This window comes from Choristoneura fumiferana, chromosome 16, assembly GCF_025370935.1.
Source record: "Choristoneura fumiferana chromosome 16, NRCan_CFum_1, whole genome shotgun sequence".
Taxonomy (NCBI): Eukaryota; Metazoa; Arthropoda; class Insecta; order Lepidoptera; family Tortricidae; genus Choristoneura; species Choristoneura fumiferana.
This window is the reverse complement of record NC_133487.1, coordinates 7,592,994-7,608,749: the sequence shown is the minus strand read 5'-3', so window position 1 is coordinate 7,608,749 and position 15,756 is coordinate 7,592,994. Positions and strand designations below refer to the sequence as shown.

At 38.6% G+C, this 15,756-nt stretch overlaps 1 protein-coding gene across 2 annotated transcripts in view; it reads right to left on the bottom strand.

Annotated features, from left to right (window-relative positions):
* LOC141435986 (glutamate receptor ionotropic, kainate 2-like) overlaps nt 1–6,453 on the bottom strand; it is a 63,164-nt gene extending 56,711 nt beyond the window's left edge. For both annotated transcript variants that reach the window (XM_074098804.1, XM_074098805.1), the window contains exons 1-9: nt 6,152–6,453; nt 4,991–5,136; nt 4,495–4,683; nt 3,716–4,073; nt 3,212–3,354; nt 2,595–2,762; nt 1,814–2,020; nt 672–735; nt 62–174 (exon numbers count right to left, since the gene is read on the bottom strand). In XM_074098804.1, coding sequence (XP_073954905.1) covers nt 62–174; nt 672–735; nt 1,814–2,020; nt 2,595–2,762; nt 3,212–3,354; nt 3,716–4,073; nt 4,495–4,683; nt 4,991–5,136; nt 6,152–6,242 — 1,479 coding nt within the window. In that variant the 5' untranslated portion in view covers nt 6,243–6,453. The remainder of the gene's footprint in view (nt 1–61; nt 175–671; nt 736–1,813; nt 2,021–2,594; nt 2,763–3,211; nt 3,355–3,715; nt 4,074–4,494; nt 4,684–4,990; nt 5,137–6,151) is intronic.
* Between the last annotated feature and the right edge of the window lie 9,303 nt (nt 6,454–15,756).

Sequence of the window (15,756 nt, the reverse complement as noted above, 5' to 3'; positions counted from 1 at the left end):
CCAAACGTTATGTTGCGAAAAGGCAGTACTCGGTCAGAAACATTGTTTTTATTACACTTACAGAATTTTGGATGCGTTCGAGCATCATGTCATAGTTGCCTCCAGGTAGCTGCAATAGTGTAAAGTTGAAATGAAGTATATTCGACAGCTTCTCAAACAACTCAATACAAAACCCTGGAATATACAAGAAAGATTTAATATAAGTATTTGTTCTGGTTTTAACATAGTTTTAGTGCTAGTTAGTAGGTGACTCTACCTATATTCTAGTAACAGTATATTTAAGCAAAATAACATGTGAAAGTTTTTTTTGTGTATTCGTCTGTACTTAATCACGCAATAACAGCTGAACGGATTTACATGAAACTTGGAGTACAGATAGCCAAAGATCTGCATTGAGACATAAGATACATGATATCCCGGTAACGCGTTTCCGCGGGATAATATTTTAAATTTAAACAAGAATAGGGGGCGCTGTCCAAGAACGGTGACGTAAACCGAACGTCGGCTCTCAAAATGACGTGTTAACTTCGTTTGCAGTCAATAGATGGAGTTGTGCGAGCGAACGTTGCCCTTTCAAATTGTTACAGTAACCTTTTGTCAAGCTGGCGAAGCCGCGTGTTAAGGCTAGTATTATAATAGGAAGTAGAATAATAGTTGTTTAAGTGCCATACCTTCATACCGGTCATTTCCAGACAGTCTATGGGATGCCGGTTTCATCATCACATACGGCTTGTTCTGCAAAAGGTGCGTTTGAATAAGCTTTAGGTAAGACCTAGCTAGATCACGGATCGGCAAGCGCAACGTAAGACTTCCAACAACGTGATGGACCCATGAGCCAGTTAAAGCCGCGGGTTCACGGTGGGTACAGGCAGCTTCCAACGGAAGCAACTGGAGGTCTATCGGGAAGGCCTATGTCCGGCAGTGGATGTACAGTCACCAGCACCAATATTTGACACAACAAGCGTGCATCATTAATATCTGATACGACTAATTCTAGTGCCGGAAACATGTCAGATATTTTTGCGCGCTCCGCTGTGGCAGATATTAAAGCTGGTGACTGTACCACGACTGATATGATGACAATGATGCTAAAAACCTAGCTAGAAGTTATTAAAAAAAAATATTGATAGTATTTTGGGATCGCCTCTAGTGGACTAAAAATTGTTGTCATAATGTCCCTTGTCGTAACTCATTTCGCAGAGTGGCCTTCTTCATACAAGTTCTTTGTCATAAATGATTCTTTGTATAGCAATTTGTATGTCATAATTGTAGTACCTATGTCAAGCTTTTTCTAAGCATAACTAAAAATGGCACAAAATTTCAAGTCATTATTGAAACGCCGAGGCTACTCGAACTTTGTATCTTACCGTCCCGCTGACGCTAATATCATTTAATATGAAAATGAGAGGGACGGTACGATACAAACTTCGATTTTCGAATTTCTTAGTAGCCCTCCTGCTTTACGTTCTACGAGCTAACCCGCAGTGCGCTTGCGGCGAAAACGTCTTGGGCTCGCAGCAGCGCCGGTTTCAGCACTTCCAGCGCCCTGGGCGAGATTTCCTCGGCGCCCCAAATTTTTGGTAATTTTCTAGAAGCTATAGGCTTCAGGCGCCCCTTTAAGTCCCCTAGGCGGTCGACACACCGCGCCCTACCCTAACGCCGCTACTGGCTCGCAGTTAAAGCATTGCGCTTTTAACTCGCCCACAAATCGCCACAGTGTGATTAGGCTGTAAGGACTTTTGTCATTTACGGAAACCTATGAATCATAAATTTTCCTTCCTGTAATAAACAGCAAGATAATACTTATACGTACAATCATTATAAGCACGACGAAAGTCTGGTTAGCCATAACGCCTGGTGGGAGCGGCGGCGCCTCGACCGGTGGTCGGTCCCACATAATGCCGAATCGAGGGTCATAGATGCCCACCGGCATGAGAATGCCGCGCCGTGCCAGTTCCACTACGCGGAAGCGGCCAGAACGCCGCGAGCCCGCGTTGCCTGCCCAGTTCGAGATGTCTTTCTGCAATAAAGAGAATAATAAAACCGTTTAATAACACTCACAAAAATTATGTACCTCGTTAAGTTTCTTGACGGATTTTTCTGAACAGAGGTTTTTCCGAAACGGTGGTAGATTTTTTGACATTCATAATCATAACCGCTACAAAGCGTAAATATAATAAACATATTTTGACTTTGACTCAATTCCCGATTATTGATATTTTTAATATTAATTTGCAACAGTATGCTTTCACATAGAAGAAGGAGAAATCTCTCTACATACAAAAATACCTATTACTGCATACATTTCAGGGCCCCCAGATTTTTTGCCGCTCAGTATACCTAATTAAAATTGGTCTGATGACTTCAAAACGTAATTAAATTTCATCAGATCAAGTTTCATCAATTATATGTCCCACAGCTGGGCACATTCTTCCTATCAGCCAGCATGAGAGGGCTTGGTCCATAGTTCCTACGCAGGCCCTCTACGGATTAGGGCACACCATAAAAAGGTTTGTTCACAGGTTTTTTCATCAAAAAGCTCATTGGTAAAATATGTTTCAACTCCTACATTAATTTGTATCACAGGTACTTACTGAACGAAGATAATTGATCAGAGTGTCAGCATGACCGTTGGATTTTAAGGGTTCGCAGGATGTCTCGTCTAGATCCATTGTAATATTGGCAAGACGACCCAGGATCTTGCTAGCCGTTAATACTACGTCATACGCAAGAATCAGCGACGTTAGTGGTGTTGCAACTACCTGAAAAGAAGTTATCATCACATCATCCGTAAAAGTGCCGTAACATGCAGGGCAACTTGGTTGCATGCAACATGCAACCCCCTGAATAAAACCCAATAATCTTTTTTTGCGTATTACCAAGTAGTAGGTTCATAATCACATTAAACGCGTACTTTAATACGGTTTATACATTTGAAATTTTAGTTAGTCTCCAGTGTTCAGGCAATGTTAATTTTGTATGTCATATTCTGGAAAATAATATGTCGTTTCCAGGATAAATTAGGCCCGAAAATTTTGTTAAATTTGATTCCATTAGGTATTATTTAATTTTCGTATGATAGCACAACATTGGAAACATTTTCAGATGCTGATTATTTTGTAAAAGATACGGACAATATAAGGAAAAACAAATTAAACTATTGCAATAAAAAGTAGATAAAAAACATTAGAAACCAAAATACGCCGCATACCTTATCAGCTTCTGTTTCAGCAGCCTCTAAATAAGATTCTGAGACATCCATGTCTTCAGCATTTTTGCGAAAACGTCTTAAATACGTTTCACGCCAATCCATCAACATTGGCTCTTCTCTCTCCGGATCAAATAACTGCAAACCTGGAAGACAGATCTTAATTAGGTATTTAATTTCCAATACCTTTAAAGATTTGGCAAAATATACTGTTCTGTCGGGGGGCTAATTTTTGAAATCACATGTGCAAAAATACCACATGAAAATGGTTTAAATTTGTGGTCCCCGTTAAAGTAAAAAATATGATTCTGCTCAGTTTTAAAAATAATTAAATAAAGTAGCGCGGTATTTTTTCCTATGCTATCCGCATTTCAAATTTAACACCAAATTTTAATAGTATTTTCTCTGAAATGTACCCAATCCCTCGTCCAATGTCCTCGAAAAAAATAGTCAAATCATCGCATTGCCTATTTGTCCATGTTACTCATTTTCATATTATTGGAATACCTGTAATATTGGCGCCACCATGGCTGTAGGGTTCCAGGTCCAATGTATGTAGATCAAGCGCCAGCAGAATATACGAATGCCGTTCAGATAACAATCCAACTATTTGTGCTGCGGCCAGCACTCGATCGACACAGGCCTCATCACACCAAACGATGAACTGTGTGTGTTCCGCTTTCTTTAATACCAGAAGGAGGTTTCGTAAGGATTCTTCGTCTTCAGGAGGTGGTAGTCTACGAGCTAAGATAGCAATCTCGAGTCCTGCATCACCGGCACCTTGAACTAAACGTGGTCCAACTGCATCATCATGCAGGAGAACTGCTGAGCTCCAAGCTTTCTCATCGCAGAGTGCCGTGCATGCCTGTAACATAATGAGCATATTTTTAAGAAAATAACAGGTAAACAGTATAAATCTTTGTGTGGTAACCTGTATCTGTTAATCAGTATGTTCTTTAGTACTAGATATTGTTAATGGGTGTCTCAGTGGATTAGGCTGAACTGTTTGCCGATCGAATCAAGAGCGTTGGTTCTAAATTGTCATTGAATGAATTCCTAGCAATAACTTTCGAAATGAGGCAAAGAGAATGAACATGCGTGTCGCAGATAAGTAAAGAGCAGAGGCCTTTTTTCAGCATTGAGACACAAACATCTTTATGTACACAACAATACAACAATACAAATATTCTTATTGCACACCATAAAGCAGTAAAAAAAACTTATAATATAAACACTTAGATTCACGGTAGACAATAGGCGGTCTTATCGCTTAAAAGCCTAAATACCTTTATGAAAACATCATTCTGTGGATACATGTGAATGGTCTCCCAATGCAATAAGCCTTCAGTCGAAGTTGAGAACGGCGTTGGTGACACCAGCAACAAAGGTACACCGACGCGCGCCGCCGCCGCTGATGCTAGTTTCACTTCTTCTGCCTCTCCATAAGCCAAGATGGCTGATACGCCTTCCTGTGCCTGGAAGTTCATCGTAGTTTTCTGGTTTATTTTGGAATAAACGTGGCGTTTATAGGATGGAAATGACGGGAGAACTTTATGTGAGATTGAATATAATAGAATATTTAATTTTGGTGGTAGATGGCGATTATTCGTCCCCAACTATATCGGCTTTTGCTGCATAAAAGGGATGTATTTGGGTAAAGAGACGACACACATTCATTGGCAATTGCACAGTCTTCATGAAATGTAAGTAAAGAGTGTCAAATGGTAATAAAACAGTATAGGCCCCACAAGAGAGAACATGAGTAACAAAAGACAATCATACCTTTGCACAAACTTGAGCTGCCATGTCCAATGGTTCATCAGGCTCGACTGATCCGAGCCTGACGTCAGGGATCACGTTGCCAGCTATCAACGCAGCCTCCACCGCTGCGGCCATATTATGAACTTGTGCTGGCGAGGATACAACGCCTGAAATATACAAGTCTAGTAACAATGGATATTGGATTACTTCTGAATTCGAGAAATGTGCTGTCGAAGAAATTAGTGAAATCTTTTTGGAAGTAAATAATTCGTTATTAATTTTTTAGCATCAATTTATTTTCAAAAGTTTTCCACCAAGATAGCTAGCTATGTGATTCAGATTATCACACATGCAAGAATTTGCAAAAGATTTCAGTTTGATTCATACGTAAAAATTGTTGTAGCGTCATACAACGTCGGATATATAGGAAACTATTTGAAAAGATGTCTTATTCTAGTTTTGAGTCGTGCTCTTATATTAACATCAGGCAGAAAACATAGGGTCTTCAGTTTTATTATTATTACTAGCTTTTGCCCGCGGCTTCGCTCGCGTAGAATTCGGTTATCGCGCGCTGTTTCCCTCGGGAACAGCATTTTTCGGGATAAAAAGTAGCCTATGTCACTATGCCAATACCAAAACTATATCTATGCCAAAAATCACATCGATCCGTCGCTCCGTTTCGACGTGAAAGACGGACAAACATACATACAAATTTATAATATTAGTATGGAACCTATATACTGTCCCACTGCCGAGCAAAGGCTACCACCGATACTTCCACTGCTGTCTGTCCTTTTAATTTTATGCAGTGGACTGAGAAAACTCTTCAGTATGTAATAAAATTGTCCAAAATATATTATTACTAGCTGTTGCCCGCAAATCCGTCCGCGTAGTATTCGTTTATCGTTACCCCGCGGGAACAATGCAATTGTCCGGAATAAAAATTATCCGATGTCTTTCCCCGGGACTCGAACTATCTGTATACCGAATTACATCTAAATCAATTCAGCGGCTTAGACATAATTTAGTAGCAAACATCCAAACATCTTCACAAACTTTCACATTTATAATTATTAGTAAAATAAGATAAGATGGACTGCTGTAACTCAAGTGAATTTGATGAACACAGTCAAGGCATGTTTAGTTGTAATCGTCTCACAATGATACATTTCTAGGACTGACCTATTTTGACAGTAGGTTCTTCCGATGCTATACTCGTCTGGAACATCAAAAACATTGTTGCAAGCAGCATCATCCCGTCCAGAACACGCATGTTTTAATCACAGTGTTAAATATAATTGAATCACATCACAACACTCTAATAACACCATAAAGTTCACGCTTTCATTATTTACATCGCCATGGAGTTAGGTAGAAGCCTAAATCCCATTATGATTATTATTTACTTTGTGATGATTTTGTGTTGGTGAATGAGTTTCACGTAAGTTTGCGCGGGTGCGCCGGCGTCGCCACGTGCGCGCGACCCGCTTTTGATCTATTTTGAACTCGGAGCGACGGTTTGAGGACGTTTACTCCGCATAACTAGACTGTTAATCATTTAACATTGAACGTTTTCGCAGACTTTGTTTAGTCTGCGACGTGAGTTGTCTCGATTTTGGTAAAATTTTACTTTTTTTCAAGTTTTTTACCAAATTTAAAAGTTTTAGAGCATTTTCTGTATATTAACCCAGCGAATCATTAAAAGAGGAGCGTTGGATAAAGAACAGACGAACTTTTTAGTAATTTATCCATGAATTATAGGTATTACATACTAACTACAAATACTAAGCTAAACCGGAATATTACCTAACTAAAGTCTTCAGCTATTGAGACTGACCATCAACTAGGCCAGTGGTCGTCAGTGACTCTAGCCTATATTTTTGTGACCCGTGATATAATATGCAACGACTTTAGCTATGGCTTCCAAAACAAATTTTGCATACTATGATAATGATAACTCATCGATAACTGAACGCGGGTCAAACAGTTTGGTACCTAGGTCTCCATACTAATATTATATTTAATGCGAAAGTGTGTGTGTTTGTATGTTTGTCCGTCTTTCACGTCGAAACGGAGCGACGGATCGACGTGATTTTTGGAACAGAGATAGTTTATGGGCCCGAGAGTGACATAGGCTACTTTTTATCCCGGAAAAATGCAGTTTCCGAGGGAACAGCGCGCGATAACCGAATTCCACGCGGGCGAAACCGCGGGCAAAAGCTAGTATTTATTATAAGTGTAATTTAAGAAGAGCAAGTGCAGTAACCACACACATTTTGTATTTAATTAACTGATTCTACCGACGGCTTTTCAAATGCACCTACTAATATCCATTTTTGATAAGTGTGCGGCCCACACTAACAGCCTTATTCATAAAAAGTTAGAGCCTCCTTGAAGGCTCCTTGAAGGCCCGATGCTAAAAACATGATTCATAAACGTCTGTTAGCGCTAATCAGTCGATCAAGGCTCTGCTAAAGTTAGAGGACCGTAGACCCTCCTTTATCTCCCTGCTAAGTCACAAAATGGCCGCCACAAGTTTGAACAGCTGACTTTGACAAGAGCAAAAAACCATACCGAAGATATTTATAGTGAAGGCAGGGCTACGCAAAGATTAAAAAAAAACTGGAAAAATTATTTTCAGGAATTTGTATTTAAAAATCCTCTAAATTAGCAACAATAAATTAACAATAAATATGAAAAAAAAATAGGATGATTAACATAATTATGGCTTTTTACACAACATAAACATGCGGATCGGAAATGGCGGGAAAACAAACATCTCGCTTTTTATTTTTTTTTCCTGCTAATTTGCTGTCACTGCTGTCAATTTTTTTTTTTAATTATCGATTAGGCCATTTTTTGTCTTTGATTTGTCAAGGTGGCCAACATAACGCGTCTAATCCGTCTGTCAGCAGCTCAACAACTAGCAGACTGCTAGCAAGTGTTTATGAATCATACTTCTTGACAACCGTCTATTAAGCTTAATCAGTCTGCTAAGTAACAGACCGATCAAACCTCAATTAAGGTTTTTTTATGAATAAGGCTGTAAGTCTTCATTTTGCCTAATGTGGCCTTGATCGTAAAAGTGTGACGACCACTGAGGTAGCCTGTCTGGCCGTTCAAAACTTTATTGATTTGCGTAAACAGCGCCATCTATTGCATTTGTATGGAATCATTATACACATTTGAAACGAACTCAACACCCTAAGTATTATTTGTGTTCACCTCATTCGCTTGACACACAGCGAACGAACAGAATAATGCACGGTTTAAACGCTAGATGGCGTTGCTTTCCTATTTTTATGATAACAACGTAACATTTTGTAAACAAAGTTTATAAAAAAATTGTAAGTTGGAATAGTACTTACCTTACAACAAAATGAACTTGAACGTGTAATTACATAATTCAGAAAGACGGTAGCGCTGCCGTAGCATATTGTCATCTTGCAAACTCTACTGATGTTTTATAAGTAAAATCAAAGCAAAAATCTGTGGCTCCAGTGAAAAGGGGTACAAGTCTGAATTTGGCCAAATTGAGTTATATAGACCAAAAAACACAAAAAAAATAACGCATCGATTGGTGTAAACGGATCTAAGATATCTTTTAAAACAACGGACTTTTCTGGTGGTCAAGGGTAGAACTGCCTTAAAAAAGTTAGCAACAGAGGGTACTTGTCAAGTTGTATTTCTATTAACTAAAGTTTTGTTTGTGATTTATGATCTAAATTTAGTTGTACGTGCTGTTTTTTCATATGGTGGGTGTAAAAAAATCTAAGCACACTTGAATCCCTAAAACAAGAACAGATTTATTTAGTTTACATTGATACAAGTTAAGTTCAATCTCTTTACACAAAAAAATAAATAAAATATAAGATTAAGTCGAGCTGCGCCCGTTTTCACAAGTCGAAATAAAAAAAGTTTACGTGGAAAAGGATATAAGTCTTTGCGCGGGGGAATGAGCGGGTGAGTGGGGAGCCATGGCGCTTACGGATGAGCCACAATCGTGTGCGCTGACTTGTGCAGGGAAAACGCGCTTGCGAGCTGCGCAGTCGACGGTTACGCGATTAAGTTATATCCTTTTACACCAATTTTATTATTAAACTAATATTGCACATTGCATTAATTCTATGGGTATTAATTAAGATATATCCCTTGACACCAATCATTTAATGAGAATGATTAAGAAAATACAAAATATCCATAGGACTAAAACTACTATTTAATTTAAATATCTAAAACTAAACTTTAATTAAAAAAGAGAGGTGGGCCTCTTGACATGGTGCCCATCACGCAGGCAGCATTCCCGCGTTGAACTGCGATTGCGATTCTTTGCGCGAGAAAGCTGCCGGCGCGAGGGTTGCCTGTTGCCTCCTTGACCTATTGCTGAGCTCCCTGTGTAGCTCCAGCGCACCCTTACCCAAGAACCTAGAGTCTCGACGCCGAAAGCAAAGAAATGATATTGGGCGCCGAGACAGCTATATTTTGTGACCTTGAGGCGTTCCGGGCGTCTACCGCCGCCCCCGCACGTTTGGTAGTTGCTGTTAGGTAGGACGCCGCCAGGGTGTCTGTACAGGTAGCGTCCCACACCAGCGCACGGCCAGTCTTCCAGGGTATCAACGACATTCCGTCAGGGCGCTTGCCATCGCTCCGTACAATCTGGGGCTACAGAGCGGTGGGAACGTTGGCACTAACGAGCGCCCTTCTGAGAATGTCGTTGAGAGTGGCGTGGCGGGACAGTCGGCCGGCGCCCGAGGAACAGGAGAGGCCATGTTGGCCGAGACGGTCCACTGGAGCCCCACAAGAAACACAGTTGTTACTTTCGCAGATCCCAACTCCCAGCCGTAGACCAGCAGCTATGCGTAGTGTCTGGGTCGATAAAAGTTCTAGTGTTGGGCGAGGGGTATGCATGGAGCGAGTAACCAGATTCTGGCTTGGACACAGCTAACAGTCTGGCCCGGTCCCTGCCTGTTAAAGGTTCTATTAATGCCTATAAGGTGGTGACGGAGGCTATTGTATCCCAGGCCCTTTGCCTATGTGGTTTGGACGGGAGATTTGGACTCGGTCCAGCTAGCCAGGTATTCGTGGCCTCGTTCAAGCATGCAATCTCACAGTTAATGCCCGCTGGAGCTTTAAGTATTCTACCTGCGAGATCTAGCGTGCTGTGGATCGAAGATAGGAACAGCCCCTTAATGTCTCTCATACCGCTGATTAACCTTTACAAAGATTTAATCTGCAATGATGAAACTGTCGATACGCATCTACTGATACCGACAGAAGACAGCTTAGCTTAGAGATTTTCAGTTTTATTAATAAATAACATGTTTTTTGTAATTGTATGTTACAAGATAATTTAATATTATTTTAACGTCTTTTGAATGGACATACTACTTAGATACTAATGATGAGAAATTTTAAGTTTGTTTTAAACGGGCATTTTTTATGTTTGCATGTGAGATTTTTGAAAAATTTATAGCGTTTTTGGATAGATATTTAAATACTTTCATATGTGTTTTATTCACTCAACTTGGATACAAGTAGCATTTTGAATTTTTCATTATTATTTAAGTCTACTTATAACTAAAAACACAATAAAAAAAATCGTGCAAAAGGCTACATGTCTGTTATGTCTGTAATTAAGTCCAAAGAACTGCATAAATTGAAAAATGCAATCATTTTCTACACCATTAGTTCGTAAGCTAGTCTTCTGTGGATAATATTATACATGTACTACAAAAAACATTCCGGATGCGTACCCTTTTTCACTTCGTATAAAATTACAAAAACTTGGTGAATAGCGATATATATAACCACTTGAACCTTTTTACACTTATTTTTATACTTCTATTTTGGATACAAGTAGTTAATTTATAAACTAATAGATCAAGAGCAAAAATAACATTCCCATAAGAAAGAACGCAATTAATTTAGTCCTTTAATATACCACATTTATTAGTATATGTAAATATACAAGTGTAATGAACGTAAGTTTGAATCATCTCGGGCGTAACTGTTTTTTGCGTCTCCTGTAAACTTGGGTTTTTCGACATGTACCCCTTTTCACTGGAGCCACAGAAATATGAAGTAAATAAAAAAAAATAGTTATAATCTCAGGTTTTTAAACTGCGTCGTATTGTCTACCGCTCTGGCGCTCGCTATCGCATTCGCCATACGCTTTATCCTCATCTCATACCTACCGAGTGACAAAAAGAAGTGATAGTGGTAGTGGGAAAACTTAGATAATAAGGTCTCAGTACTAACATTAATATTGCACAAGGAACTTAATGCGATTAGCCAACGATTAAGCTATGACGCTTTATCAACAACTAGCTGTTTCCCGCAACTGTTCATCGCTATCCCGCGGGAAATAAGTACTAGTAAGTAACTATGCAATTTTCCGGGGTAAAAACTATCCTATGTCCTTCCCCGGGACTCAAACTATCTGTATACTTACCGAATTTTATCTACATCGGTTTAGCAGTTTAGACGTGAAAAGGTAACAAAAAAACAGACTTGCAAACTGTCACACTTATAATATTAGTGGGAATAAGATTTTTAACACTCAGATTTAGTACAGCCACAGCCAGTAGTAATTAGGGTTCCGTACCTCGAAAGGAAAAAACGGAACCCTTATAGGATCACTTTGTTGTCCGTCCGTCCGTCTGTCAAGACCCTTTTTCTCAGGAACGCGTGGAGGTATCAAGCTGAAATTTATATTAAATACTCAGGTTTACTGTCCCTTGGAGCTGTGAAAAAATCAAACTTCTAAGCCAACGCAATCAAAAGATACAGCCGTTTATGCCGCAAATTTCCACGAAGCAACGTCTTGTACCCGTAGCACAGATAAAGGAAAATTTGCGAAAACCGTAAATTTTTAGTTACATCATATAATAAAAATATTTATACAGAACCCTCGGTGCGCGAGTCCGACTCGCACTTGGCCGGTTTTTTAGCCTTCAGCTACTTAGCTGTGCACTTAGTCTACAGCATTTCCTGAAGCTGAACCGGCTTTGCTAAGACGATATAGCCCGTGCATTAAACATCAGCTGTTTCATTACTGCCTACCCTGGCTCGCCGTGAAGGTAGAGGCCGGAACTGACTCCATAAATTATAACTTCCGCTAGTTTCGGAGAGATGGATGAGAGATACACATTAGGTGAGGAAAATTCTATTAATAATACAGTGTAAAAAAATCCTGTACTGGCTATTGATTACAAATACAAGTGGAAAAAATTCAAATACGAAAAAAAAAGGTTTTGCATGGAAATTAAGTGACAAGAAGACTTTATCTCCATACAATATGAAAAAAGAATGTCAATGATTTTCTACCTGTATCGTATTAGTACATACCTATTCAGTAGCCCTAATATTAAAGATGGGCCGAACAAAGGATTCACCGAATACGAATATTCGGCCGAATGTTCGGTAAATCTTTTACCGAACCGAATATTCGGCATAATTGATTCCTAAGTAGAAACGCGAACGTAAAAGATGCATGATCATCGCAAGACGAGCGAGCTAAAATCAAAACGTACGGCACCGACACGGCAGCGCAGCCTTGACTACAGAAAACTTAATCCTCCTTAAATTATCAGTGTGTGCGTGTGGCGGTGGGTGCGTACCTACCGGCGCTAACCGGCGCGCACACATTTAAGCCGCGCGATGTACTTTTGTTTGTAGTGAACTTATTTCTCTTTTATTTACTATGCTAAAATGTATGCAGTAATAGGTAATTTTGTATGTCAGGTCAGTATATTTTGTATAGCAGCCCGCAACACAGGATCTCCTACTTAGTTCGGGCTCATGAGTTGCCTACTTAGATCTAGAAGGAAACTTTGTACTTATTAATTTTAAGTTATTTTAAAAAAAATAACTTTGAATAAATTATCATTATCAGTGCTACAGCCGAAGTCATAAAAAATAAATATATTAATTATTCTGAACTATAATAGTTTTCCCATTAAAATATCACCCCGTGAGTGCCCGCCTTATAGTGCAATCTCCACGACGCGAATTGTCTTGAGAATTGAATTTAATTAAAGACATTTAGTGGGAGGCCGGATATTACCTGCGCATTTCATATTACTTTCCCCTTAGAATTTCAGGTAATTATTAAGTAATAATCACTATTAGGTCAGGATTTATAAAAACAGTTTATTAGTGGAGTTGTATCTTGAAAGCTGTTTGAACAATTTGGTCAAAACTTGCCAGAAACATTATAGCGTCACACAAAGATACTTTTTTAGTTAAAAAATACTCAATAGAAAATTGTAATTAGTAAGAAATTAAGTTTTGGTTAGTTAAATTGTTATCAAAATAACGTGAAAGTGTTACAGTGAAACGAAAACAAAACACTGTCGGTAAAGATAAACGAAACCTGCCCAAGTGCCATGTTGGAGCCCTAAAAATGAGGCGTAGGTGCTGTTCCAAATGATTGCTGGCCAGTTTTTAAATATGATACCTAGCACAGAGATGCCTAATATACGCGTTAAGAAGGTTCTGAATACGGTATTGGACTATTTTGTATATGTTTTATAAATTAAAACTACACAATGCCTTATATCGAATAGAAAAACAATTTTTAAGCTACCTTTACAAATAACAAAGTTATAAAGGTTTCAAATTCAAGACTAGACAAGACATACTGACATGTGACGTCACACGCCAGTACCGCCATACTTGCTGCATAGAGAAAAGCGTTTAAGAAAGAGACAGGTATATATATTTTTCAAGAAATCACTATAAATCCAATTTTCAACCGATTTAAATTTTCTCTTCGCTAAACACTATCTGTTTATCTATATCTTCATAATAATATTAAGATATGGCAAAATCAGGAGTTGTCAAATACCTACCGTATTTTTTAGTTTTTTTTTTAATGTTACGGAACGATTTCGACGTTTTCTTTTAAAAAGTGTATTAATAAAACTTGATGCTGTACAAGAGTTATTAAAATTGGTTAAGTACTTATGTTCTAAGAAAAAACTAAACGCCTACAAATTGGGCACAGACACTAGAACTCACTAATTAGGTCTTCTAAGTTGAACAAGTTAGTACCGCAATACTAATTAAGTGATGCGATGTTCCGTTAGCTCCACTAAGTTGGTGGCTAAGTTGTAGTGGCTTGGTTCACTTGGGATTAACTGAGGCAAGATGCTTTAGATACCTACTTACAGGTTGAAAGGAACTCGTGGTACCACTGTCGCAAATTCCATCAGTCGAAAGACGGTAACTTCATGACTTGCCTGATATTATTATCATTACTAGAGGTGACAGGATAAGAAATAGTGAGATAAGGAAACGTTGTGGTCTGAAAGAACATGTAGTGACAAAAATTGAGAAAGGTGTGCTGCGATGGTTTGGCCATGTCGAGAGAATGAATGAAGAACGATTGACGAAGAAAGTGTATGAGGCAAGTGTGAATGAAAGTGTTGGAAGGGGTAGACCTAGGCGGACGTTTCGAGACCAAATCAGAAACGTCTTGAAAAAAGGCCAGGTCAAGAGTACCCTAAACCGAAGAGCATGTATGAAGGGAATAATGAAAGTGGACGAAGCGAGACAAGTATGTAAGGATCGTAGCAAGTGGAAAGAAGTAGTCTCTGCCTACCCCTACGGGAAAAAGGCGTGATTATATGTATGTATGTATGTACTAGAGGTAAAGTTTTTCGACTATATTTTTTTATGATTAGACAGCAATGTCCCGCGACTTCGTCCGCGAAAAAATAGCTTATCGCTATACTGCGAGAGCAATGCAAGTTTCTGGAATAAAAAGTTTCTTTATGTACTCCAGCTTATCATATCAGCATATCACAAATATCTTTGTGCCATGTGTAATAAAAATTCTTGAGCCGTTTTTGCATGAAGGAGTAACAAACATTCTATTATAACTTTCTTATTTACAATATTAGTAATATATGTAGTAGGATTATGTATGAAGAGGTGTTTCTTTTATGACATAGTCGATTAATTGCCTTATTGTCATAGGTTTTTGTGTACATAGGCTACTACATAAACATATTTAAAGCAAAATGGCAAAATTTCATTATATTATTTTAGCAGTTTATATTTGGGATTTTACAATATATATAAACCACAATCCACTGCAGCACTGGAGATATCGGGATAAAAAGTATCTATTCTATATGTTATTCCTGAGATACAGCTATTTGCACACCTAATTTCATTTAAATCTGTTAATGGATTCGTGCTGCCAACGTTCATCCACCATATATCTCATACATATTTCGTTTCTAATATTTTATTGCCATACTACGGAAAAAGCCATGTAAAAAAAACTAAAAAATCTGTTAAGTAACAAATTCTGTAGAGTAACAAATACACACACGCACACACTCACAAATTTCGCTTTTATACTTGTAGAATAAATAAAGACCCGGTCATTTAATAACGATCTATATAAGTGTCACATGTTATGGCTGTATACGATATAGCGATAAAATGCAAACCAATGCGCTTGTAAAAAAACATAAAAAACGACTCGCGGCAACAGATGCGCTACAATAGCTCTGTTACAGCGCGGGAAGTACTCCATGTAGACTATAGTGCTGTTTAGTTCTTATGAATTTTGATTAGCTGAGAAGTGATTGTTTAGTTGAGGAAGTGATCGTTTATTTATTGAATATGCTCTTGGGATTAAGTATAACAAACCCGTTGATTAACTGCAATGGAGTGAACAAAAAGTTGCAAGTGGCTTTTTTACTGAAAGATAAACTGCATGCAGCTCATCTGTTCTTAGGGTGATGATCGCCGCCTATGGACACATAGTACTA